The sequence below is a fragment of the Cyprinodon tularosa genome, unplaced genomic scaffold, assembly GCF_016077235.1.
Source record: "Cyprinodon tularosa strain WSP-4 unplaced genomic scaffold, ASM1607723v1 ctg210, whole genome shotgun sequence".
In the NCBI taxonomy this organism is placed as follows: Eukaryota; Metazoa; Chordata; class Actinopteri; order Cyprinodontiformes; family Cyprinodontidae; genus Cyprinodon; species Cyprinodon tularosa.
This window is the reverse complement of record NW_024038779.1, coordinates 982335-1007650: the sequence shown is the minus strand read 5'-3', so window position 1 is coordinate 1007650 and position 25316 is coordinate 982335. Positions and strand designations below refer to the sequence as shown.

Genomic DNA, 25316 nt, shown 5'->3' with positions numbered 1-25316 from the left:
AATAAAACACATAGAAGTTTATTACTCTGACTTGTGAGAATGTAAAATACACACATTTTAAAAGAATAAGCCAATAAAATAGATGAAATTTTTCTAAACCATGAAATGTTTCTTTTTTTTCTTTATAGCAGAAGAGAGAGGTGGTGAACATTGACCTTCAGGCATGACTGAAGATGGTATTTGCATAAGTGATAACACTGATCAAACAACCATTGAGTGGATATTACACTAATAGCTTACAGTATCAATATGTCATGGTCCACTGCTGGTCAAGATGCTGATGTTGCCTCCAAGATTATCGAGTTACTCCCATCATCATTTTGCAGTGAACAAAACACTTAGCCCAGTTGTTTGGTTGATAAAAATGCAGGCAGTCCATCACACATCTTATAATAACAGGAGAGAAACATTCAGCTGACTAAGCTTCGAGCCGTAAATACAACAGTTTTGTTAGTGCACTATGTGGATGGGACACAATTGCCGTGAGCTAACTTTTGGTTGAGTCAGCACTATTATTCCTAATCATATGCAATGAGAAAATAAACCTGAATATTTACAATATGCTGGTTTACTAAAGCTATATTGAAATGAGAGCATTTCCCTCCTGTCTTACAAAGCATTCATTAAGTAGCTGGGAAATATGACATCATTTATTTCTCACAGTCTGCAGGAAAAAGTGTGTCATGTGGGAACCATTTTATGATGTTAAATATTCCAGCAACTTTGAAAAGTTTCACATTTTAACAAGTCCACTGTGTCGAAAGGTTGTTGTGTTGGTTGTGCAAAGAACAGAGAAAATTGGTGAAAATGATGTTGCTTACGCACAAACTGCTGTGCTTCACAATCAGTCTGGAGTCTGCTTTTATTTGAAGCATTACATCTCATGGTTTAAATGTTTTTTTTTTATTTGTCTTCTGCAGTTTTACCTTTCATCAACTGTTTGCAGTCAAGCTTTAAGATATTTTGGTACTTTATAGCAGCAAAAGGCTATGCTTGTGAAAAAGTGCTGGCAATATAAAAACACCTGGAAACATCAAGCGACCCTTTGTTCATTTAGAAGAGAACTACTAACTGTTTAGATTTAACGGTCAGACTGAAGATCTACTGTATACAACTTGGTTTTGTTTTTAGCAAAGGTAGAGAAAGAACAAAATGCATTTGAAAGCGATGCTGATGAGTAAAGGACAATTGAAGAAACTTTGTAGGATAGCTGGTGTAATGACTGACCAGCAGCAGTGTGAGCTCATATTTAAAAATTACAAGTTGCTAGTGTAGGGGTGGCACGACATTACAGCAAAGTCTTTTAGTAGAGATAAGAAAGATCAACAGCTACCTGCTTTTGTGTTGAAGTAGTTGCGTAAAGTTGCTTTCATCCTCCAGGAACATGAAGCCATTTGGTCTATCAATGCTGATAGCTTTTGTTAAAGGAATTAAATCTTTTTAAATATTTTTGTAGGTAACTTGAATCAATCTTTGTTGTAAATTGTTGTGGATGTTTTTAAAGTAAACCCAAGTAGATTTAACAATAAAAAGAAAATTTTATATATTTCATTCTCAAATATGAAAACAATACATTTAAAATGAATTTATAAAAATGCTAAATGTTTTTTTATTATTATTTTACTGGCCTAAGATGAGTTTTCTACAGGATCTTTCAAACATAACTGGGATTTTGTGCTCATAAACAATGTTTCCTTTAAGCTACGCGCTGTGTTACTGCGCACTCCTCGCATGTTCTAATAGGGATTCATACAGTAGATTCAAAGGGATTTTCATTCAGCAATCATGTTTTGATCTGAAGCCAATGGACTTTTTTTCCTTATGGAGATGTACTTATTCACTCAAGCTAAGGCCAGTCAGAACTCCTTTTGTGAAGCAATAGATTGGTACAGGATGATGTCAAGCATCATGGACATTTATTGTGAATTACTTGGGAACAGCAATGAGTTTCCAACTTTTTCAGTTTGAATCTTCCCATAGTGGGAGTTTCTTAGGTTACTCTTGACTAACAGAATTAATCATTACAGGCTAAGAAAGCAGGGGCCCTTTCTATATGCAATCCCAGCTAATGGACTGAAAGGGGCTCCTGTAGTTTATCCTGTTTTACCAGACACACATTTGTCTATAAGAACATATTTCCATTCATGCAAATCATGGAAAGTCAAGCTGTAGGCACTAAAACAGTCCCACCTATCATTTTTGTTATGGTAGCATTGTTTTTCAGTGCAATTTGTTTGCTAAAAAGAATCATTTTCATGTTTGTTTGCAATGAAAACATGGTATTTTTACTTGTTTATAAATAAATATTTTTTTCTATCTTGCTGATGTATGTAACAGCCCTTTCTTGGTACTGTATCCCACCAACAAACTATCTTATACACTGCAAAAAATCTATTTCAATCCATGAAAGTCTAAGTAAGTCAATTTTTCGTCAAATAAGTGCATTTCTTCTTGAATTGAGCAGGTAAGTCAGACCCTTTGCCAATGGAATAAGACAATTTACATTTAAAATAAGGAAAAAATAACTGCAGTCTCTTATTTCAAATGTGTCTGATTATCCTATTTTAAAGGTATAGAGGATGTTTTTTTTATTTCCAGTAGGATCATCTAAATAAGCAGTCCTCCTAAGTGTCAATCATTCTGGTGATATGTTTACGTAAGGCCGTCCTAGGTGCTCGTCCCGTTAGCTATCTTTTTATGCGCATGCACAATATCAGGCGTATATCGGTGGTGAGCTATGGTTTCAGACTGTCATTGAAGCTCACCTTTCTCACTGCAGTTCTTTGAAAATGGCCTAGGGTTGCTTTGCGCAGAGAGCTCTCCTTGCAAAGCATTATGGGATTTGCTGTCACAGCAGTCGCTGTTGCCAGAGGCTGTCACTACCTGACAGTGGTGAATAATAGCAAAGATGGCGCAGGCACCGCGCAGTGGAGGAGGAGTTACATGACCAACTGGGAGTAAAAAGTAGTGATCATCTGTCAGTTAACTGAGTTCTCTATAAAGTCCACTATATAGTCCACACTCTATATTGTGATTGAGGGATTTAGGGGTTAGGGCGGATGTTTGGGCACAGTAAGCTTGTATAAGCTATGAGAACAGCGACTTTTTAAAACAGCGTGCACAAGGAGAAATGGGCTTGTGCATGCTCTTGCACGATTTTACAGGCGTTCCCTCTCAGGAGCGGCTACAGGGTTGTGTATGTCAATTTTTTTTTTAAAGTGGAGAGGGCGGGTCTTTTCAAAAATTCGCGAAAATCTTCCACTATACCTTTAAGTGCAAATATTTTAAGAATTATTTGCAAATTTTTAGATTGATTTTGAAGTATGAAAAGTTTTTTAAGGACCATTTGAAAGTCTTTATTTAAATCTGTTGGTAATTTACTATTGAATACAGTTTGTGATTCATGCTTTTAAGACAGATTAAAATCAATGCATTGATTGTGCCTGTAAAGTGAATAGTTAATGGAGCTGCAGCCCAGCATGGATAGCTACTATTCATCAGTTCCCTTCTAGTATCTCCTTTAAGAGGGATCTAATGATTTTCTCTTGGTTACAGAGTATCCACTGACTTCAGTGTTTCTCATGCTACCTTTATCAACTTTTATCTTTTTTTTTTTCCCAAAAAACTTCTAACTCTTTATATCATTTATTGAAACACCTAGAAATTTATTTTCTTTCATCTCCCTCTGTTGTTTGTTGCATGGATGTAATCACTGATAAGTAGTGTGACATAGCAAAACATCAGAAATGATAGCAATAATGCCTGAGGTTATAAACTTATAAAAACTAAAGTTTTTGACTGGGTTTGTTTCTCTCTGGCAACTAAAAAGGGGAAAGAGAAGCTTTTATTTACATATGAGCATTAGTAGAATGAGGTCAAGTTGGAGCTCCACTGCAGATCATTGGCATTTAACAAAATCGGCCTGAAACAGAGTCACTATCACATTAGTATGTTCAGTGCCCTTCCATTATGTTAGATATTTCGAAGCAAATTTCATCTGTTTTTTGTTTTTTTTTTGTTTTTGCTGGTACTTAATGATTGTTTCAAGATAAGCATAATAATCTGGATATTTGTGGAGTTTCTGCAGAAAAAGGGAAAAAAATGAGCGACACATTTTCTCTACGGCTTCCAGCTAGGCAATAATAGAGCTCAACTCATTAAGGGGGCCACAGTAACTTTGCTTTGGTTAGTATTTAAATAAGCTTCCCTCAGCAGCTTGCCTATTTGATATTCATCTGCTGCCCACTGGAGGGTTTCTAATGAATTTCCTTCTGCTCTCATTAATGTGACTTTTCAGCCTTGTTAATAGCAGGACCAGAACGCTTGTTTGGTCGGTCAGCTGGTCAGCTAATTGGGTTGACGCTTTCTACAGAAATTATCATATATTTGACAGATTTGCATTAATCTAGGCAGGGTGGTGTTTTTGTTTTTATTTCTTTATTTCTATAAAGGCGATTTGGCCCTCTGTCATGGATGGCATGCCATGGGGGTTTCCGTTTGCATAAAAAAAAATTATGTCAACTACACCCCAAACAGGATTTTTTGCATTCACTGCATGTCCAGTTAATTCAGAATGGCAACCCCTTTTGTAGGTTCCATAAGAACATTTTTTTTCTTTCTGAGGCTGGAAAAATGATGGTTAGGTCAGTGTAAGATATCGGATTTAAAGTAGGCATTAAATTAAAGAGTTGTTTCTCTTGATCTCACTAGGGCTATCCGGCTGGGTGGGATGGCAGGGTGCTTAATAATCCCTCCGTGGTCTTTCTTATTTCACACCTGTTACAGGGGCTTTATCTCACTGCTGGTGTTGCTGACATAGTTAAATGTAGGGATGAAGTGTTATCTTTTTGGATTACAATTGTCATGATTCTGCCTATTGTGGACTTTTTTGTTCTGTTTAAGTGTCCCCTTTAAGCAGTGGCAGCTGGTGGAGTTTTCTCCAGAGCGGGCTATAACTTCAAAATAGATGTATACCAAAAAACAATTAAATGTATACTGTTATCACCCAAGTATATTTACATGAATGCCAACAACAAAGGCAGGGAACGCTTAATAATAATATAAACCTGTCCATCAGCGACACTTTATAACAGATGACTGTGACGTTAACGCTGTGGAGGGAGGTGGTGTGCAAATAAAGTTGCTTTTAGCTCTGGGCGCAGGAGAGTGCCTGGTTCTGCTGGAGGTTTCTTCCTGTTAAAAGGGAGTTTTTCCTCTCCACTGTCGCTACAAGCATGCTTAGTGTGAGGGATTGTATTTGAGTCAATGAGTCAATGCAATCAACTGGTTTTCCTTAGATAGAAAACTTTGTATCAATTTGACTGTATGATCTGGTTGAACTGTAAAGTGCCTTGAGATGACATGTGTTGTGAATTTGGCGCTATATAAATAAACTGAATTGAATTGAGAGCTGTGCCCCAGGATGGTCCTATCCTTTTACATTGCAGAGGAGATACTGCACATGTACATCTTTTAACGTGAGTCTATGGGCAATGATTTTTGCGCCCCAGTGCGGAAATATGTCACCAATCCGACAACGAACAAAATAACTTTACTGGTCATTCAAAATTAAATATTTATCTTACACATCTAAAAAGAAAATTTTATTTGATTTATTTATTTTTTTGTTTTAATCAATGTCATTGGATGAGTGGGGTGGCACCCTTGTGCCCTCGATTGGCCAACCGCCTCTGCCTATAGGTTTTCAGTTACAGTTTGATTTATTTTAATTATTGTCACCCAAGTTGATTTGTAGTTTCTAGTTATTTCTAGAACCGTTGTATTCTTGTTTACCCTCTGTTGCCCTGTTGTGTAAGTCTCCTTTCCACTAGGTCCCTTCTAGTTCCTTCTGGCCACACCTGCTACCAGTCAGTCTATTACTCCATTCATTTTTCTGATTGGCATATATACTCCTCCTCTTCAGTTACAGTTTGTGGGATTCTCTTCATTCCTTTATTTCTTTGGTTTATTCTCCCTTGTGTCTTAGTTGTTGTTTCCTAAGTTTCTTGCTGATTGGTTCTCGATTATGGCTTCTGTATAATTACTTCTTCTATAAATTTTGCAAGAAATCATCTCTGCTTCTTTAGCTCTGCATTTGGGTCCTCAACAAGTTTTTTTTGTCCAAGTTTCTGCTGACTAAAATCTTACTAATTCTTAATTAAAAGTATTTCAAGATTAAAACAATGACCAAGGACTAAAACTGCTCAAAACTGGTATAGAAGTATTTAACTAAATTTACACAAACATAATTTACATTTCCTTTAAAATTCTAATCTGTATTTGAAATGGTGTTGAAATTGATACTGGTTAAATATCACATTTAAATTTCTTGCATCTCTGAAAATATTGTGTCTGATTAAAAAAAGCTGAAAAATTATACCCCTTTAATCTCTCAGCAATGGCCTTTCATCTGCTTTCCCTGTTTTAATTGATGGTAACAGCACAATTTCCCTTTTAATTTTTAATTCAATTTCTAAACTCCTCATAGCTTTCTACCAATGAAATACCATTCACATTTCGCCATGGTTTCTCATTGACCTTGTTGATCAACGTTCTGCTTATGAGGACAGCAGCACTAATTAGTTGAACCTGTCTCAAGGCGTCCTTTTGGTGAAACCCAGTAATCACCACTTTAACATGTTTTGGTTAAGTTGAACCAGAATTAGGTGTCTAAGTTTGACTTTTCTGAGGGAGTTTTATGAAATACCAATCCTGTGTCTCTGGGGGCTGCTATTGTGTCAGGCGTATTTAAACCCTTTGAGTTGCCCAGTGTCTGTCTGCTGGGAGCTGCTGGGGAGCATAGGCCACCTGCTTTTTGCTGCTTTCTCACAGGGAACTTTGACTGTAAAGATGAAACATAAAAAATATTTCAATGTCTGTATATATTGCAATATAACTTAATACTGTCATGTTTTTCACGTGTTTGGCCCACATGCAGACAACACTCGGGAGACAGGAAGCAGATTCAGGGTTTTATTAAAGCTCAGAAATAAATTCAGAGAAACGAGAAAACTAAACAATGAGTCAGCGTCAGGCAGAGTCACGGGACCGGGGTTTGCACGAGCTGAAAAGGGAGAGATGAATTAGACAGCGCGCCGCGGACGGGCCGCGCGTAAAGAGGTGCGTAAGGCTTACCACTGAGCTCAGAAAGCGCACTGGGGAGGTGGTGTGGAGGAGCGGACTCAGCGCTGCCTGGGTGAGGTGATCCGGTGACTGGGTGACCGATGAGCGGGCCGGGGAAACTCGTGCAGGATCCAAGCTGCGCCGTTGGGAGCAGTGATCAGCGATCAGCTGGAGACACCAGGCGAGCTCTGGGGAAACGCCCGGAGCAGGTTTAGAGTCGAGGGAGCGTTCTAGGAGACACAGGAGAAAGGTGATCAAAACAGGAAAGGTTCAGGCTGTCAAAGACAGTGGCCAACTGAGGCGTACCACACAAGGTTAACACTCTGGCATCCTCCAGCTGTCAGAGAGCTCCTTTTATAGCGCAGACAGGTAACCACAGAACGAGCCTCAGGTGTGTACCACGCCCACCAGTCAACTCCAGTCACCTGTGCAGAAAGCAGGGGCAGAAAAAGCACAACACTACCTGCTGAGTCCTGACAAATACAATATTGGTTGTATGATGTTTAAAAATATTTCCGATATTTCAATATATAATTTGTCTGATACCATCATTTGTTACTGACTGATGTTCTGTGTTTATGTTTTTTTTCATTTATTTATTTTTTTAAGGGCAAAATTTTAAAAAGTGTTATTGTAGAGGATTTTTATAAACAAAATAATTTATAATGGTCAAAAGGTTGTACAGGCACCTGTTGTGGGCATTTTTAGCTGTCTTTCTAAAGTTTTTATATCAATATCACAATTATGTTGGATCTAACAAAATTAAGAAATTTATTTTGATATGCGTTTTGGCCAAATCGTCCAGCCCTACTTTATCTAAGGGGAAAGAATTTGACACTACACATGTTTATGAATGTTTTGTAAAGAGAGGAGAATGGTGTCAGCAACAAATGCAAAGGGGTACACAGAGGCATTTGTATAGACCGACACAAACACTATAGAGGATGAAGAACAATGCTGGGTAAAAACCACAAAACCTCAAATGGCTTCTGAAATGCACAAGTAGCTCTGAAGTCTGCTATTGTTTTAAATTTAGCCATTGGTGCACTGATGCACGTGTGGTAAAGGAAAGGAAATACCTACTGAGGTTAACACGTGCAACCTCAAAAGTTTGTGGCAACTTAAGCGGCTGTTTGACATGGAGCATCCTAGGTTGGATTTATATATTTTTTATTTCTATTATGTGTCACATCGGCTTGGTAGAATGGTTTTCATCATGGGTAGGAATACAGAAGGAGGGGCTCAGATTTAATTAAAGAATTACATCTATATTTCACAATCTGATTCCTATATTATTTTATATATCTGGTGAACTTGTATGCAATGTTTTATTTTTGTTTTTTTTGCAAACTAATCTAGTAAAGAAACATCAAGGTTTTATCATAATCTATTCATTTAGTTTTGCAGTTTAGGAATTTGTCAGCTTCTGTTTATCTTTTTCTCCATCACTAATGTCTTTCACTTTGCTGGCTTTGTGCACCCCAGTGTGCATGGATAAGCTGAGAATACACTGAGCTCTAAGTAAATCAATTCGGAATGCTGCTATATGTATAAAAAGAAATAGGCTTTTTAGCCACACCTCTTCAGATAGTCCTCTTGATCTCATTTCCTTGAACAAGGGGAGACTTTTTGTTTTAAAATAACATATGCTAAGACAAGTAGCAGCAGCCATAGGAAGGCTCTGAGTTAGGCTTCTGGGGAAAGAGATGCTTAAATTAAATCGCTGAAGTTAACAGTCTTCAAAGGAAGCAGAGAGGAGCTGCATTCCACTCAAATAGTCTCATGCTCAAAAAGATTCATGTAATGGTGGATTATTACATGGGGTGCAGTTCCACAGATATGTAAATATGCTCCTGCACCTTTTATGTACACTGAACATTGTACACTCTGAAGGCCAGGGGAGAAAAAAAAGAGGGATGATATGAGACACACTGAAGAATTTAAGCAGCAAGCTTCAATGATTTCGCTGTTATAGTGAATCACTGTCAGCAAGATTCAATGTGCTCTTCAAATTTGACTCATAAAAGCATGTATTTCGTTTAGTTCTTGCTGCCATAATTCTGGATATTGCAGCAAGTCAGATCTGTCAGTTTGTTTTATGCAGAAGAGATGGGAAGAAGGATTCACTCTACTCTGTTTTAATGAGCTTTTCTGCTATCTTTTGTGTTAGTAATAACTATCACTAATATTAATAACTAGAAGGGGAACTAGAGCACACAGTACTGTGCAAACATTTTAGTCAGGTGTATTAAAAAATGCTGTAAAGAGAAATGCTTTCCAAAATGGAAGTGTTGATAATTTATTCTGATCAATCAACAAAATGCAGTAAATGAACAAATCTCAAATGTAAATTGAATCAATTTATGCTATTACCACCCTTTGCCTTTAAAAAGAACATCAGTTCTTCTTGGTATATTTGCACACATTTTTAAGGAACTTTCAGCATTTTTTTTACACTGTCACAAGTACAGAGCAACGAAATAAACTCTATGAATTTAACCCTCGGGAGGCAGTGTGCTGCCATTGTGCGGCAACCGAGAGCAGTGTGGGGTTAAGGGTACTGCTCAGGGACCCAGAGTGGCAGTCTGTGGGAGTGGGGCTTGAACTCGGAACCTCTGGATTCCAAGTGCAATGCCCTTACAAGTGCAAGGCCACCACTCCCCTAAATGATGGTGGCCTATATACTGGTGGTACTGTAGGTTGTTCTAAACATCTTGAAGAAGTAGCCACAGGTCTTCTATGGAGGCTTTCTCACATTCTTTTGCCTGTTAATGCTGTCCCAGACATACTCAATGATGTTGGGATCAGGGTTCTGTGGGGGCCATACCTTCAGCTCTAGTACTTTTTGTTCTTTTTTTACAATCAAGATAGCTCCTAATGACTTTGTCTCTATGTTAAGGGTTTTTGTCCTGCACCAGAATACCTTTCGTGACTGTCAGACTCCTCCTAAATGGTACAGTATGCTAGATTAGGAACTGCCCTTACTTTCTGAGCTTAAGAACACCTTTTTTCCTGGCCAAATTCCCAAATCCAGTAGGGGATCAGTTTTAGGACTACATTGTGAACTGAGTTAAGGTTAGGTTTAGGGTTACATATTGAGTGATAATGGGTAGAGTAAGGGTAAGAATCTGGGTAAGCCCATACAAATTAATGCAAAATGAAGTGAAAGCAATGCAAAGTCCACATAAAGATGGCAGTACAAACATGTGTGTGTAAGTGTGTGTGTGTATAAGAGTGAAAGAAATCTAAGACCCCTGGTTCAAGGTTTCCCAGCAACTATTCCAGCCCCACTGTATGACGAATGTCCTGATTCAGGATGTTGGTGATTTATCTGCTTTCAAATATATAATCATACCTTAATATACAATTAAAAAGTAGAAGCATGAGATGCTTACTAGCCACCATTACACTTATGCAAAACAATCAATAATTCATGTAGTAAATTAATTTCCAGTCAAGGTAAATTAACTATGAAGAAGTATTTGTGAGGTGTGGAATTTAAAAGATGGGAGATTGTTTTTCAAGGCAAATAATAGTATTTTCTGCCTCCCAAAGGAAGCTGCTAATGAGCCAGTCATTTATCACAATTAACCTGGACGGGGAATGGTGCATTGTTAATTAGATATGAAATCATGTTTAATGAACATTATGCACATTTAGAGGCATCGAGTCTTAATGATAGATACTGACTACTATATAAACGTTGAAGCTCTTTTGTGAGAATTGTTTACCATTCTGTTTGCATGTGAAATGGCACACCTGCATTATTTTTGTTTCTGAGCCAAAATGCTGACTTTCAGTGCCTTACAAAAGTGCTAATACCTTGCAAGTCTGAGTCATTTTTTCATACTGCAGCAACAACGCTTACGTATTCTGGATTTGATGAAATAGAAAACATCTTAGTAGGGCATATGTATCAAGAGAAAGAAAGTTGATATTTTTTTAGAGGTTTTTACTAATATAAATAAAAAAGAATGGCGTGAAAGGGAGTTTACCATGTTGCAATCAATCAGAATCAGAAATACTTTAATAATTCCAGAGGGTAATTACTTTTGTTACATGCTCCAGTTACAGTATATATATATATATATATATATATATATATACACACAACCAACCACACAAGATAATAAAGATAAAAATATATACACATATTATACTAATGAACAATAACGTATTACCTGCCTGTATTTGAAAAACTTTGGACATATAAATATAAGGAGAAAACAACATGACAGCTTGCATACAATGCCATAAGGGTTTTGAGCTTGCATTATAATTATTTTCTCTGATCTGCGCAACACATGTAGGTCACATTATCACTCTCATTTTGGTAATCAGTGCTTTACTAATGAACGGTACTATAAATAAAGACTTAGCAATAAAAAAAATAATAATTTGGTCTTTCAACATTACAAAGTACTGTTGGCTATGAATGTTAGTAATGAGTTGCTATCCATACATTTTACTACTTAGTAAAACTGCACACAGACTGCAAGAGATAACTAGTCCTAGCTTATGTATTCTTACATTGCTAGCTGCAGCAATTACATATTCAAATGACTTTTTTTAGTAACACGTTACAACTTTTTATTATGGTATTGTCTAAAAACCTAATTACCTAATTGATATTTCATTAAAACATTGACTTAATTATAAATATTGTATAGAGCAGCACTCTATGGGCAATAGGTGGAGAACACTCTGGTTGCCAGTCCAAAGCAGTGTGCTTTCAAATTCATGAAAACACTGAAACTCTGTAGTGAAACACTTACATGATTAGTGGTTAGTGCAGAGGAAAATCAAAATAAATCTGCAAATGTAGAACTGATGAAAAAAAAAAAAGCAATTTAGATTTTGGACAAAATAGTTAATTCCTAATTGTAAATAACTAAGCAGAACAAATCAATCCAGTGGTTAAAAATAATACATGAGGAGTTCTACATATAACATACCGTATATACAGGGCATTTTATCTTGAAAATGTAAAGAGTTCCTCTACAGGTTTTGCTCACTGCTCCGAATGTTTTTGTTCTTTTAAAAAATATCATGTTTTAGAGTCTTTTTACATTATTATTGTATATTTAATTAATTCATGATAATTGCACTCCTCGATTAATGACGATTAATCCAATTGATTGTTATAGCCCCACACTACAGTCTACAGAGGGAATACTATTAAAAAGCTGTTGGGCGGCTAAAAAGACAAACATATGTTAGAGGTGGTTTGTATCTGAAATTTCAAAGGGGTGTTGTACGTAGTTTTAAAAACAGCACGAAAGGCAGTTGTGCCAGCAGTGATATAGTTAGAAATACATATTTTTCAGAGCCCATGGATCAGTTCTCCTCTGCCACTCACTGCTGCCCGATCTCCTTACCACCACACCCGCATGGTTTCCCTTGCAGGTAGTGAGCTGCTAGGGAGGCCTTGCCTCTCTCGTTCAGGATTGTCTGGCATGATAACCCCATGAGCTAGGCGCTTTCCTAATGAACTTCAACCAAGGCCTGGCTACAGGCTGAGTTCCTGGCTTTGCTGTACTGGGTGTCATCATGAAGGCTTTTGAACTGCTGTTTGTCTGTCAGATTCCAGGGGAAACTGGGGACATGGAGTCTGAGTTGACCATGTCTTCTGCCTCTATTGCCAATGGGTCCACCCTGATTACCCTAGGTCCCTGGTGTTTGGACTATCAGAGTTCACACACCTCTTTAATATTGTGTGGTGGTTTGAGACAATGTCCCTGGATTGGTGGTACCCATTGAAGTGTGTTCCAACTAAAGGGGGGAGTACACATCTTGGCCTTCCAAGGAAGACATATACCAGCATGTTAAAGATGAGAGTCCAGCTAAATGTTTAACTTCGGCCTCTAGAAGAGCAGTGTTGTTCCCGTTCCATCCGTGGAACACTAGACCCAATCTCGACTAGGGGTGTGCAAAATAATCGTGATGATGATGCATCGTGATTCTAGTTTTCGTGATCTACTGCATTGATTCTTGATGCCAAGAATCGATTATTAATTTTAAAAAATGAATAAATAAAATTGCATGAATGGTTGGCGAACATCAGCCAAAAACAAGTGTAATACAACTTCCAGTCCAGTAGATGTCGCTGCAAATGTGTTGACGCACGCTGCCTTGTGTCACAAGCATTTCCGACCGTGGGATACTGTGCCGAGTCATTCAAGAACAAAACATGGAGGAGAAAATATTGCAATGCATCGCAATAATTCAAGTATTGTGATGCATCGTGATAGAATCGCATCGTGGCCTGTGAATTGTGATTCGAATCGAATCGTGACTTCTTTGGCAATACCCACCCCTGATCTCGACCCACTGAAGAGTGCTTGAAGGATCATGAGAGCTTGCCCAGATGGGTCCACAATTAGGGCTGCAACAAATGATTATTTTGCTCTGTCAGATAAAGGCATGTTTTAGAGTCTCTATACTTGAGTTAATTATTGATGAATTACCATATTAGTTGACAATTAATTCAATAATTGATTATTCACTATTACTTTGATTTATTGATTCAGCCTATTTAGGTCAGAGCTGCTTACCCTCCACATCAGGAGGAGTCAGCTGAGAAGACTTAGACTGCTGCCCCACGTTCTGGATAAATCAAGGACAACCAGTAGTATGATATATTCTTAAAATGTATTCTTTTTGCACAGTGAATGAACATACTCAAAAGTTAATTTTTTTATGTTCAGTTCAGAATATGTTATTGTACTAAAACATGAATTTATTTGAGAGGGTTTTAACACATCTTTATCAGAAATACAAATCATGGCAATTCTATTTTGCAGTATAGCCTAAATAACTGAGTGAGAAGATTGTTCCGCCAGAGATCACAATATACCACTAGTGAACAGCAACACACAGTCACATCCTGCAGCATTTATTAAAGCATTTCACTTCATTTTCATAACAACTGTAGCATCACTTTGAAGCTTAAACTAACTTTTTTCTTCAAATGGGACAAATGAAAAGTACATAGATTCCTGAAACCCTGAGGACTTTTACTCCATTCATAGTCTTCCACCTGCCTCTGGTCAAAAGAAACTGCTTAAAGAAAATTAATGTGATGACTCAGAGTTTATGCAAGTTGTCTACTTAGAACTTGGGCAGTTTTCAGATCCTTATTCGCAACTTGTCATCAGTCTAAATTAGAATTGATTGGCTGCATGTTTATCTTGACAAAGATGGATTTGGAAGGAAGTAGTATCCCTGAAAGCAATTAGAAATTGAGAGAGTATCAAGAGTAATCCTCTTCTCACATGTGTTTTAAAGAATTAAGAGAAAAAAAAGACACTTGATGTTGAGATGACTCATAGATTTTTCTCTCGTCTCTTTTTTTTCAACACATGCTGAAGTGTAAAGAAACCCATGTTGCTTTTAAAACATTTGTACTGGTCCAGCAACTCCAATTTAATAGCGTGTACAGATGTGGTAACAGAGCAATGTTAAAAGGAAACCATAAACATCTGATCCCCAGCGACATAAAACACACATTTCTACACCGCAGAGCTAAAATACAAGCAGTGAGGGTAGAGGAAACTCTTTACATACACACCCTCTGTAGACATCCCTGGCCTCATAAACTCTGTATACCCTTGCCAAGGAGTTGATTACAGGGAGATTCCATCGTGTAAATCCTGCAGCTTCTCTAAGGCCTGTAGTCTGTCACGATCGACTGTGCTGTCCAAAGCTGGCTTACCCAACATGAGCATTTGCATGGAATTAACCAAAGTGACACAAATCCCATCTTTACTACTAATAGAGGGTTTGGATTTAGCCTTTTTAGGCTAAATATCTATGTGTAATTGCTATAAAGGCTCTACTTATTTGTTATTCCTGTAACACTGGGTTACTCTTACATGCCGGTTCTTTAACTTATGCTTATGTTCTGATGTGTCATGCAATTTTAATGAGATGTACAGTACTGCTCTTTTCGGTGTGATTACCAGCAGCTTGGTTTATCCGATTTGGTGTAGAGGTTGCTAATGACATGAAAAGGCCCATTAAGGGCATGATAAGCATTTAATGAAGTTAAATGTGTTAATGCTTGGACAGCAGATGATGGATCTTATTATGAAAAGCAAGTTAAAAAAAGGGGAAAAAAAGCTTTTAATGTGCAGGGGAGATAAAGAAGTCCAAAAAGGTGATTTATAGTAATAATCTAGTTTCATCTAATGCAGTATTTCTGGATACTGATGCTGTTTTTGGATTACCTGTTGTGAGAGATTTCTGTGATTCCCTCTGAATACAAGATTCATAATCCCTCATGCTCTCTTCTGTTTTTGTGAGTTATGCTCAACAGACAAACTAGAACAGACCAACTAGAAATGTTGCTTTGAAACCCAGTCAGTTAAGTTTTTATTTGTCAGTCAGCCTTTATTTGTTTCATTTTAAGATTTTTCAACTCTTGCATATTTTTTGGCAGTAATTTACTTTTTGTAACTCCATCATGCCTGATGTCACTGTGACCATGCAGCTGCAAACAAGGGCTGCTTTTCCATTCCCGTTACAAACACTCTCTGTGCCCATCTGCTTTTACACAAAATATCATTTCACAGTATCTACACAGACATGGACAATACCTACTTTTGATGCAATAGACATTTAGCTCATGCTAAAGTCAGAGATTACAAGCAAATTAAATGATGAAAATTCAGCATTTTGTCCCTAGGATACTTAGAGGGCGTTTGTTTTACATCTGTGCAGTTGTGTTCAGGTTTGAATTTGACTAAATTTACATTACGTCTTATGACCTGAATCAAAGAGAAGCATGAAACAACCTGTGAACATGGAAGCTTATATTCTCTACTCCCCTATACTGTTAAAGTTTATACTGTAACCCTTGTCTTCATCATTCACAGCAGCAGCAATCTCTGGCTCTGACCTAAACAGAGATCATTTCTCCTCCTTGGCTGCGAAGGGAGCCTCAAAGCGCATATTTACACATGGTGAAGACTGACTGTTTGAGCAGATGCTTTGTTTGTGGTCTGGACTGACATATATAGACTCCATTCTGCTCTTCCTTTAACTCACCAGCGATAGGCCCTAAGGGTGAAGCTTATAGGCTCAACCCTTAAAGTTCTGCTCCTCACTGGTTTCCATGGCTTTAAAAAAGGGTTATTTGGAATTTGATTCTCCAGGACCAATAGACAGTGAAACCCTGATAGGGCCACTCGGCAGGTATTTGTGGAATAAAATGCAGTGAGGACGTAGAGGGAAAAATACATGACTTTAGACCCTAAAGGACATGTTTAAAAATGGAGTAAGAAAGGGGGAGGTAAGGCTAAAGATGTTTTGAACACGGCATAAACACTCTTATAATGCCCATATTTTTTATGAGTGTTGCTTTTTGATAGATGTTAGATAAAAGCTGCTGTGCTTTTCGTTTCACTTCAATTTCTTGAATGTTTAACATTTGTTCTCTTTTCTCTTCTCAGGGGTCTTTTTGCAAGCCACTACACTGAGACGCATTACAGGGAGGATGGAAGTGCAATCACTGGTACTCACAACTTCACGGTACGCTGAAACTCCGGGGCTTGTGGTCACATCAAGTTGACATGGTGCAACGCCCTGAACTGACATTGTATAAAATGTTCAAGAAAGATTCCTTTTCTTCGTTTTAGTGGGATGGGGGGAAGTTTAAGAAAAGGCATTTAGATTAAATTTAGATCCAGTTGCGCTAAGGTGTTAGAAAGCCCTCTCAGGTTTTAAAACCTGGACATAATGTGGCCTATTTGATGATAAGCTACCCTTCATACTTGTCCTTTTCCAGCCAGCCTTCGCATCAGGATTCCTCATGAAATCCCTTTTTAGCTGCTTTTTTTCTTGGTCATATGTTTGTTATGTTTCTAGGGGGAGCGGCACAAGTAAAAGATTGTTCTTCACTTTGAATTGATAGTTGTTGTCAAATCTACTTGCTGCGGTTCTTGGCTGATTGAAATCAGCTCAAGTAAAGGGGCCAGAGTATTGTTCTTCAGTGATATTTCATTTTACTTGGCTCCAGATTGCTATTATTAATACCATACAGCATAGGAGAAACAGTTTTGATGGCGGTATAGAAGCCTGTGATTTATTGCATTCAACATTTCTGCTATGTAACAACATTTGTCTGTTGGCCTTTTGTATCTCAGTTGGAGTGAAATCACAGTGTTTAAGTGAACAGCTGTGGGGACATTTTAGCAGTTCACTCACAGCTTGGAGCCGCGGTTCTCCAGTTTAGCTCTGAATGTCGTTTATAGTTTCTTTCCTCCCACACACAGCCTTACCCTCTCTCTCCCACAGTTCATTCCCAGTTGATGGATGCTGCAAGCGTCTGACATGCTGCACTGCCTTAAATAACCTTAATTGAAAAACAAACTTTCAGTTTCTGTCGTCACCATTTTGTTTACCATAATTATTAATATTAGGAATTGGTAAAAGGAAGAATCATATAAATAAACTACCAAAACACAGCAAAAGAATTCAGCCCTTCAAGCTTCAGGATGAAATTAGTCATTTAAAAAGACAATTAAGCCCTCCCACTGCAACCTTACTTTTTCAAGCAGCTCCTACCAATCAAGTGTTGACGTGTGTGTGTGTCAAAGATGTGCTAAAAGAAAATTCACTAATGATGGGATCCCCACTGTGTTGCTTAAGACACCTTTAGCCATTAAATCCTGATCCTAGATTGGACTTTGTTGAACATCATACATTTCCTGATTTGAGTTCAGAGGGGTTGAGCTAAAATGCGGGTTAGAGGTTTAGTTTTCTCTTTGCACCTTTTGAAAAACAATCAGCCTGATATGTTTCTTTGTGAGAGCAGAGATTAACTGGGTCAAACAAAGCAAAGCCATGACTGTAATGTCTTTCTACTAATGGGTATCATTATAGCAGCACCCGAATCACTAACCTCCACTTACCTTTTCTTCTAAACCTCAGTATATTAGACGGCAAATGGAGACCTTACTGCCCAGCAGTATTTAAGGGGAAGAGTTCCGATTTTTTGAATTCAGTATCTGTTCAAATTTTAGAAAACAGTTAATAATTTACCTGATATGTATAACTCTCCTGATGTATACATTTTAAATATATTCAGAAATTATAACCACAAAAGCTTGTCCAAGAGAGATCAAAGCAGATTTCTACAAGTTCAAAGCAACCCAAATATCAAAACATGCCACTACAGTTCCTGCAATCACTGTTGTGTAAATATTTAAACTTTTAACATACATGTACTGATTAGTTATTATAGAAAAGCAAGTAAAGATAGTTTAAGTTAAGGTTTAGCCTAAAGGACCAAATAGACATGTATTTATATGGAAGGAAAACACAAACATTTCTTTACTTTTGGTCAAATTCAATGTCCTATAAAGAGTGTTTTCCACTAGATGACTCTTATGTGATGGAATGATGCAGGATATTTGCATATTGCTGTCACCTCACATGCATGTCAGCTTTCCTGCTTCTCCCCGAAACCGTGCTGACTGCATTCATTTTAAGCGGCCTGATTGTGAGGAGCAGTAGAGGAGCAGAAACCGCTCAGCAGAGCATACTAATTGAAAGGAACATGGGTATGACAGAATAAGCATTGTGTCATTTTGTCTTGTCCTCTTTTGCTCTTTTGAAGTGAAGTTGGAGGAACAATAGCACCTCACAAAATGACAAGCACCTTTCCTTACTGTTTTTTGTGTTTTTTTTATTAGAAAGCCTTGCAAATGTTTTATAGGTGTTTTTTTTTTTTTTTTTTTTTTTTTTTTTTTTTTACATTTTATAATATTGCAACCAAAAATGTTTTTTTCTTTATCGTAGGAGTGTTGTGGTTGACAAACATAAACTTTGTATTCAGTCCTTTTTAGTCACAGATTTCATTAAGAACCAGAGACCCAATGCTTGTAGAGATCCTCAGGGAGAATCATGCCTTGTAGGAGTGGCAAGAAAAGGGATGATTATTCAAAGAAAGACTTAAGTAATCCAGTTTGCCGTTACATAGGAATCAATTAGAGGACAATGCAACCATGGGTTGCAACATTTTCCCCCTGATAATTTGAGCTAAATGCTAAGAATTGTGGTATGTGCAAAGTTGGTAAAGACACTAGCAACTCAGGGAGCTGAAATCCGACGGGTACTACGCTTCTCAGGACTTCATTTGCTAAAATGTGATGAAAATCATGTGTTGTTAAGTTTTTATAAATATATCTAGAGAACTTAAAGAGCTATTAATACTTTTATAACACCATTTTATATCAAGTGGGTTTTCTATTAAATTTTCTTTCTAAAATGGGAGGACTGTTTCTCTTTAGAACAACTGCTACTACCACGGAGAAGTGCAGGAGTATCCAAACTCTGATGTAACCCTCAGTGCCTGCTTGGGCCTTCGGTGAGTGACAAGTAAATCATTTTGTATTCAATGTGCATCTCAAAGCTGCCCTTTAAGTCCTACTTGCTGCTGCAGAGTTTGGAGTTACTTAAGTCACTCAGTGCAGCAGCCAATCATTCTTAAGCCTCCTTAAGGCTGTTGTCAGTAAGCTGCGGTGCACCTCTCAGGAGTAAAATGTCACACAAATGTATTTGTAACCGAGACGCTTATTGTGTACTTGGTTTCAATTTGACAGTAATTTGCATCTGTTGCTAATGGTAAATCAAGTTTTGCTGCTTTGATGAAGTAAGTGTTTACCAAGTTGTAAAATGTTGCTTTGTTGCCTCTCTTGTTATTTAGCTTTGACGCAGATTGTTTCATTAAGAAACTAAGATACTTTCTGAATCAGAGTTTATAAAAAAAAAGTTGTATGTGGTATTCCAGGTTTTATTGCATCTAAATTTATTTGCTTATATTGCAGAGTTTTTATGTGCAAAGTCGTTGGTTTTTAACCACAGCTACATGTGGCCTAATAAAAACACTTTTCAGGAAAAAAAGTGGGCTAGAAGCTGCCTCAGTTGTTCCATTAGAGACAGCCACATTTAATCAAGGCCTGCATTTGAGAAAGTGCTCAGGCTTTGAAGCTTTGTTTTCTTACTTGGGATGTTTTCTCTGCAGAGGCTTCATTGCACTTGAAAACAAGGCATTTGTTATTGAGCCTGTATCTGGCAGTGACGCTCGGGCCCACTTCATTTATCGAGCGGAAGAGCTCAAAGTGACCCCTGGAGCCTGTGGCCATGGCTTTAATTTGTCCTCTGTTACCCCTGAAACCTACATCAAAAGCCCTTTTCAGTCTTTTCACACAAGGGTGAGTTCATATTGTTGCTTTTATTGCAAACCAAAGCTCTTAAATCATTATTTCTCTTGTATTTCATCATCACTATTTCTGTAAAGACTACTATTGAGCTTATGATTAGATGTTAGGCATTTGACCAAGGATGAGAATATTGGCTATCACACAGATTTGGAAAGGTTCCCTAGAGGGGTAGCTTTGGATTTGACACTCATTTCATTTGTGTTAAGAGCCCAGAAATGAGGGCCCGTGCAGACCATTTGGCTGATCATTTGCATTGAGCAGGTGCAGCATCCATCTGCCACTATTTCCAAACATTAGGAACTCTATTTGAGGCAGGAAGTGAGCCTAACCCTAAGAATTTAATGGGCTCAGAGTTAGACAGTATCTCAGTTTAGGGGTTCATTCAACAGAACTTAGTATACCTGAAAATATCACATATTGTATGCAAACAAAGATACATAAATACAAATAACAATTTCTGCTGGATTTAAGCTATCATCTTTGTATACCTTTAGCTTTAAAAATATTGAGAAAGGCAAAATCTTTGGTTTAGATCTAAAGGTGGAATTTTATTTGTAAAAAAGCAATGATGAAAATAACACATTCCGGTGGCCGGATCTTCCATAAAAAATGTAGTTTTTAACAGAGGTGTCAAAAGTATTTATGTTAATTAGAAGTATTAATTCTACTTGAGCTTTTTAACTTAAGCTTTTCAATCAAGTAAAAGTGTAAAAGTACAGTTTTTAAAGCTAATTAATGTATAAAAGTAGAATTAGGCTTTAATTATTAAGCTAAGCAACTCTGGATGATAACTTCCTTAGACCTAATTGTCTGTATCAAATATATGAATCATCTTGAAATGCAATTTATTTAAGTATGTGGTGAACAAGAAGTTGGTACGGTACCGAGACCAACCACAAAGAAATTAATTGTCTTGATAAGACAAATTATTTTTATGTTTTTTGTTTTATTTTAAATACCACCAGGCCATAACGAAAATGAAACAAAACTAACAAGTTTTGTGGCATTTTTAAATGTAAAGAGTAGAAAATTAAGATATTAGCAAAAAACAAATGTAAGGAGTAGAAGTAAAACGTTGTCCAAAAAATAATTACTCCAGTAAATATAAATAGTCAAAATTTCTACTTAAGTAAGATAAGAAAGTATTTGTTCTTGTTACTTGACACCTCTGGGTTTTAGTTTATTGCCCCTGTTAAGAGCTGGAAAATGGTTTTTAATTTTGGTTCTTTTTTTGCCATTTTTATTCCTCCCAATTTAGCCCGAATATATTAATTGTTCGGAAATGATTTGCCTTACCGGTATTTTGTTCAAATAGAAAGACTTTTTACAAAATGACTTCTATTTCTTCATAATTAGACACCTTTTAAATAACAGGATTAACTATATGAGAGCAACTTATACACTTTCAAAATTTCAAAATAAATACAATTATCAATGTGAATATCAAGCATGGAAAACTATCTGATAAAAATGTGCATTTAGATGACAGCTGGCCAAAACTTGCCTTTGTCTTTAGTGGAGATAAAATTATTCTACTTATTTTCTTCTAAAATTATTGAGCTTACTCATAAACTATAAAGGTAAAATGTTGTTTGATTATTGATCATTAGCTTTGATGGTATTTCTTTTAGTGTGCTTCATAAATACTTACACTGCACTGAATATATATATATATGAATGTCTGTACAATATAAATGTGTTGGTGAGCAGCCTTAACAATTCATAGACTGACCAATCAGGAAAAATAAAATCTGTTTCAGTTCTTAGCGCACAGATTGAAATTATTAAGTAAAATTCAAAACAAAATATTTTCTTCATAATTTTAGAGTTTAGATCAAATCATTTCATAAAAAGATATAATACAACAGTTAAGTTTTTTTGGAAAAGAAAAAATAAATTTTGTTATGTGTTTCATGTGTTCCTTCTAAATATTGAATTGAAAGAAAAACAAGGCCATTATTTTTTAAATACCTTAAAAATTTAAGATGTTGCTCATTTTTTTAAAATACTTTAATTATTAAGAGACCTTTACCTCTATTAAATCCCATCCTGTAACAGAGATAAGATCTCAGATAATTTTTTCGCACTAAAGCCAAAAGCTCTACTTATGTAGGTCGTTGTTCAAAAATGCTTTTCAGAAGTTACAGACTTTAAGGAGATCAATGTCTATGTTAAATTAAACTGAGAAAAATTGTTTAGAAGATAAACTTTCAAACTTTAGTAACTTTCTAACTTTTTCCTGACTTATTCTTATTTTTCTTCCTCAGCATAAAAGGAATGCTCAAAAGACAACCAAATACGTGGAGCTGATAATCGTTGCAGACAACAGAGAGGTAATGAAACTTCTTTTCTGCTTAACACCATAAATGTGTTAAAAACCCCACCATGCCCTAATGGTATAAGCATAAAGAAGCACAGTAAGCTGCTGTAAACGCAGAACAGGTCTCTCTGGAAGCTGCTGAATGTGGTGAGTGTGCAAAAACCCACCATGTTCCTGCAGCAGTAGTTTTTTTTTTTTTTTTTCTCTCTTAGCAGGCATTTCTGTTTTGACTTCCTTAACAAAGCAAAAAGGAAACTGGACAAAGCCGCTTGAATATACAGGAGTGTCCCATAAGCACTGAAAAACTCATTTTGGGGTTTCCTCTTCCTATCGCTCTGCTGCTACCATTGACCTGAATGGAAAGAAAGGAACTCAACATAAATATGAGAGGTTTAATGTGTTTCTCAGATTTAAAGTGCAGGTGGATCACACAGCAGGGTGAAAATAGATGGTTGGACTTTGCTTCAATTTGCATCCAAAGCCTTGGTGCCTGTTTTGTCTGCCAGTAGACCTGCTCCCTGCAGTCACGCCATACGTCTCTGTAACATCGGGGATTTTTCTAGATCCAGATGGTCACAGCTTGACAAATACCTAAAACACACAGAATGGAAAACAAAATATTGCCTTGGAAAATTCAAAGAAGCCAGCAACGCTAAATTTTCCCTTTGAGTGCATTCACTGATATTGAATTGGTCAAAAGCTTGTCCTCCATTATTTTATCTCAAAGCATGCATCATGTGGATCCTAATTTGTCACACAGCTAACATGCAATTTCTTTTAGTTTCAGAAACAGGGAAGAGACCTGGAGAAAGTCAAACAACGGCTGGCAGAGATAGCCAATTATGTGGACAAGGTAAAACATGTTCACTCCAGTTGTGTGAGGGGAATAAATCACTTCTTCTTTTTTTTTTTTAATAGAACTTCTGCTGGTAGCAGAGATTAATGAAAAGGGATGGTGTGATATATTAATTTTCCGTTAAAGCATCTGCCTTAGATGTGAACCAGAGCCGTGGATCTATTGCTTCAACATGCAGCAGGCAGACTGATATATTTTAGGGAAGCGCTGATATAGCATTGGGAAAGATATACTCTGTGTAAGAAAAAAACTAAAACAAATCAGTTGATGTATCTTCGGCTCTGAATAGCCTTTGAAGCTTAAGCGGTCTTAGAAATATGATATAGATCATACGTTACTAGAGTAAAACATCTTTCATAGTGTTTTGCACATCTGTACAAAGAATGTAGGGCATGTTAAGCTTAGATCTGACTCCGCTTTGCACCATCCTTAGTTTTACAGGGCCCTCAACATCAGGGTGGCTCTGGTTGGTCTGGAGGTATGGAGCGACTCCGATAAATGCCCCATCACTCAAGATCCCTTCAACACCTTGCATGAGTTCCTAGACTGGAGGAAGGTGAAACTGTTGCCCCAGAAACCTCATGACAACGCCCAGCTCATAAGGTAAATGATAAGTTTGACCTCAAAATGTGACATCAGTCGATAATGGGGACAGGTATCATTAAGGAGTTATAGATACTGCTACTCTTAACGATACTCCTTATCAATCCTGCAGTTTATTTATATTTTTTATTAAACAAAAGGGTTAAAAAATTAACAATGAGGACTGGCTGTTTTTTAAAATGTTTAGAATAAAAACACAAAATAAAGTAAATGTAAAAAAAATGTATACAAATATTAAATGAAATGCAGTATAGAAATATTTGTTTACAAAAACAAAAGGCTAAAACACTATATCATACAAAAGTACGTTGTGTAATTATGGCAGGGAGGAATATCTGGCTGGAAAGAGTGGATCTACAAGAGGCAGGCGGGTTGGTGAGAATAAATTGCCTGTGGAAGCAACTGTAAGAAAATAGATGACATACAAGACCATTGATAATCTCCCTCCATCTGGGGCCAATGTTAGATCTCATCCTGTGGGGTCCAATTGATCATGAAAACAGTAAACACAAATCCCAGGACTATACGGAGGGACCTGATAAATGAGCTGCAGAGAGCTGGGGCCAAAGTAGCAAAAGCTAACATCAGTTACAGACTACAGTGAGAGGGACCCAAACCCTGCAAGGCCAGGTGTGTCCCTCTGCACACAGTAGATGTCCAGGACCATCTGAAGTTTGCCAGAGAGCATATGGAGGATCCAGAAGAGGATTGGGGGAATATCATGTGGTCAGATAAAACCAAAATAGAACTTTTTAGCACAAACTCAACTGATCATGTTTGGAGGAAAAAGAAAGCTAAGTTGGATTCCAAGAACATCTTACTGTACCTGCTGTAAAGCATGGAGGTGGGAACATCATGCTTTGGGGTTGTTTATTCTGCATGGGGACTGGGTGACTGATCTGTGTTAAGGGAATCATGAACAGGGTAATGTTAAAGAGATTTTAAGCCCAAACCTCCTTCCATTGGTGATAGCGTTAAAGCTGGAGCATGATAATGATCCAAAGCACACTGCTAAAGAAATAAAGGAGTGGCTCCATGAAAAAGGATTGGCCTAGTCAGTTTCCAGACCTCAACCCCATAGAAAATCCATTGAGTTGAAAGTTTCTGTTGCACAGCAACAGCCCCAAAAGATCACCACTCTAAAGGGGAGTGTATGAAGGAATGGGCCAAAATTCCAGCTACAGTGAGA

General features: G+C 37.2%; 1 protein-coding gene and 1 long non-coding RNA gene across 3 annotated transcripts in view; one reads left to right on the top strand and one right to left on the bottom strand.

The window, feature by feature from the left end:
- The window catches only part of adam12b (ADAM metallopeptidase domain 12b), a 132862-nt gene that overhangs the window by 48728 nt on the left and 58818 nt on the right, over positions 1 to 25316 (top strand). For both annotated transcript variants that reach the window (XM_038285366.1, XM_038285365.1), the window contains exons 4-9: positions 16575 to 16653; positions 19416 to 19492; positions 20150 to 20339; positions 22616 to 22681; positions 23450 to 23521; positions 23958 to 24127. In XM_038285366.1, the coding sequence (XP_038141294.1) occupies positions 16575 to 16653; positions 19416 to 19492; positions 20150 to 20339; positions 22616 to 22681; positions 23450 to 23521; positions 23958 to 24127 (654 nt within the window). The remainder of the gene's footprint in view (positions 1 to 16574; positions 16654 to 19415; positions 19493 to 20149; positions 20340 to 22615; positions 22682 to 23449; positions 23522 to 23957; positions 24128 to 25316) is intronic.
- Positions 6909 to 7595, bottom strand: LOC119783726. Its single transcript, XR_005280844.1, has 3 exons — positions 7429 to 7595; positions 7135 to 7352; positions 6909 to 7063 (listed from the first exon to the last, which is right to left on the bottom strand). It is a non-coding gene; the product is annotated as an uncharacterized LOC119783726 (long non-coding RNA).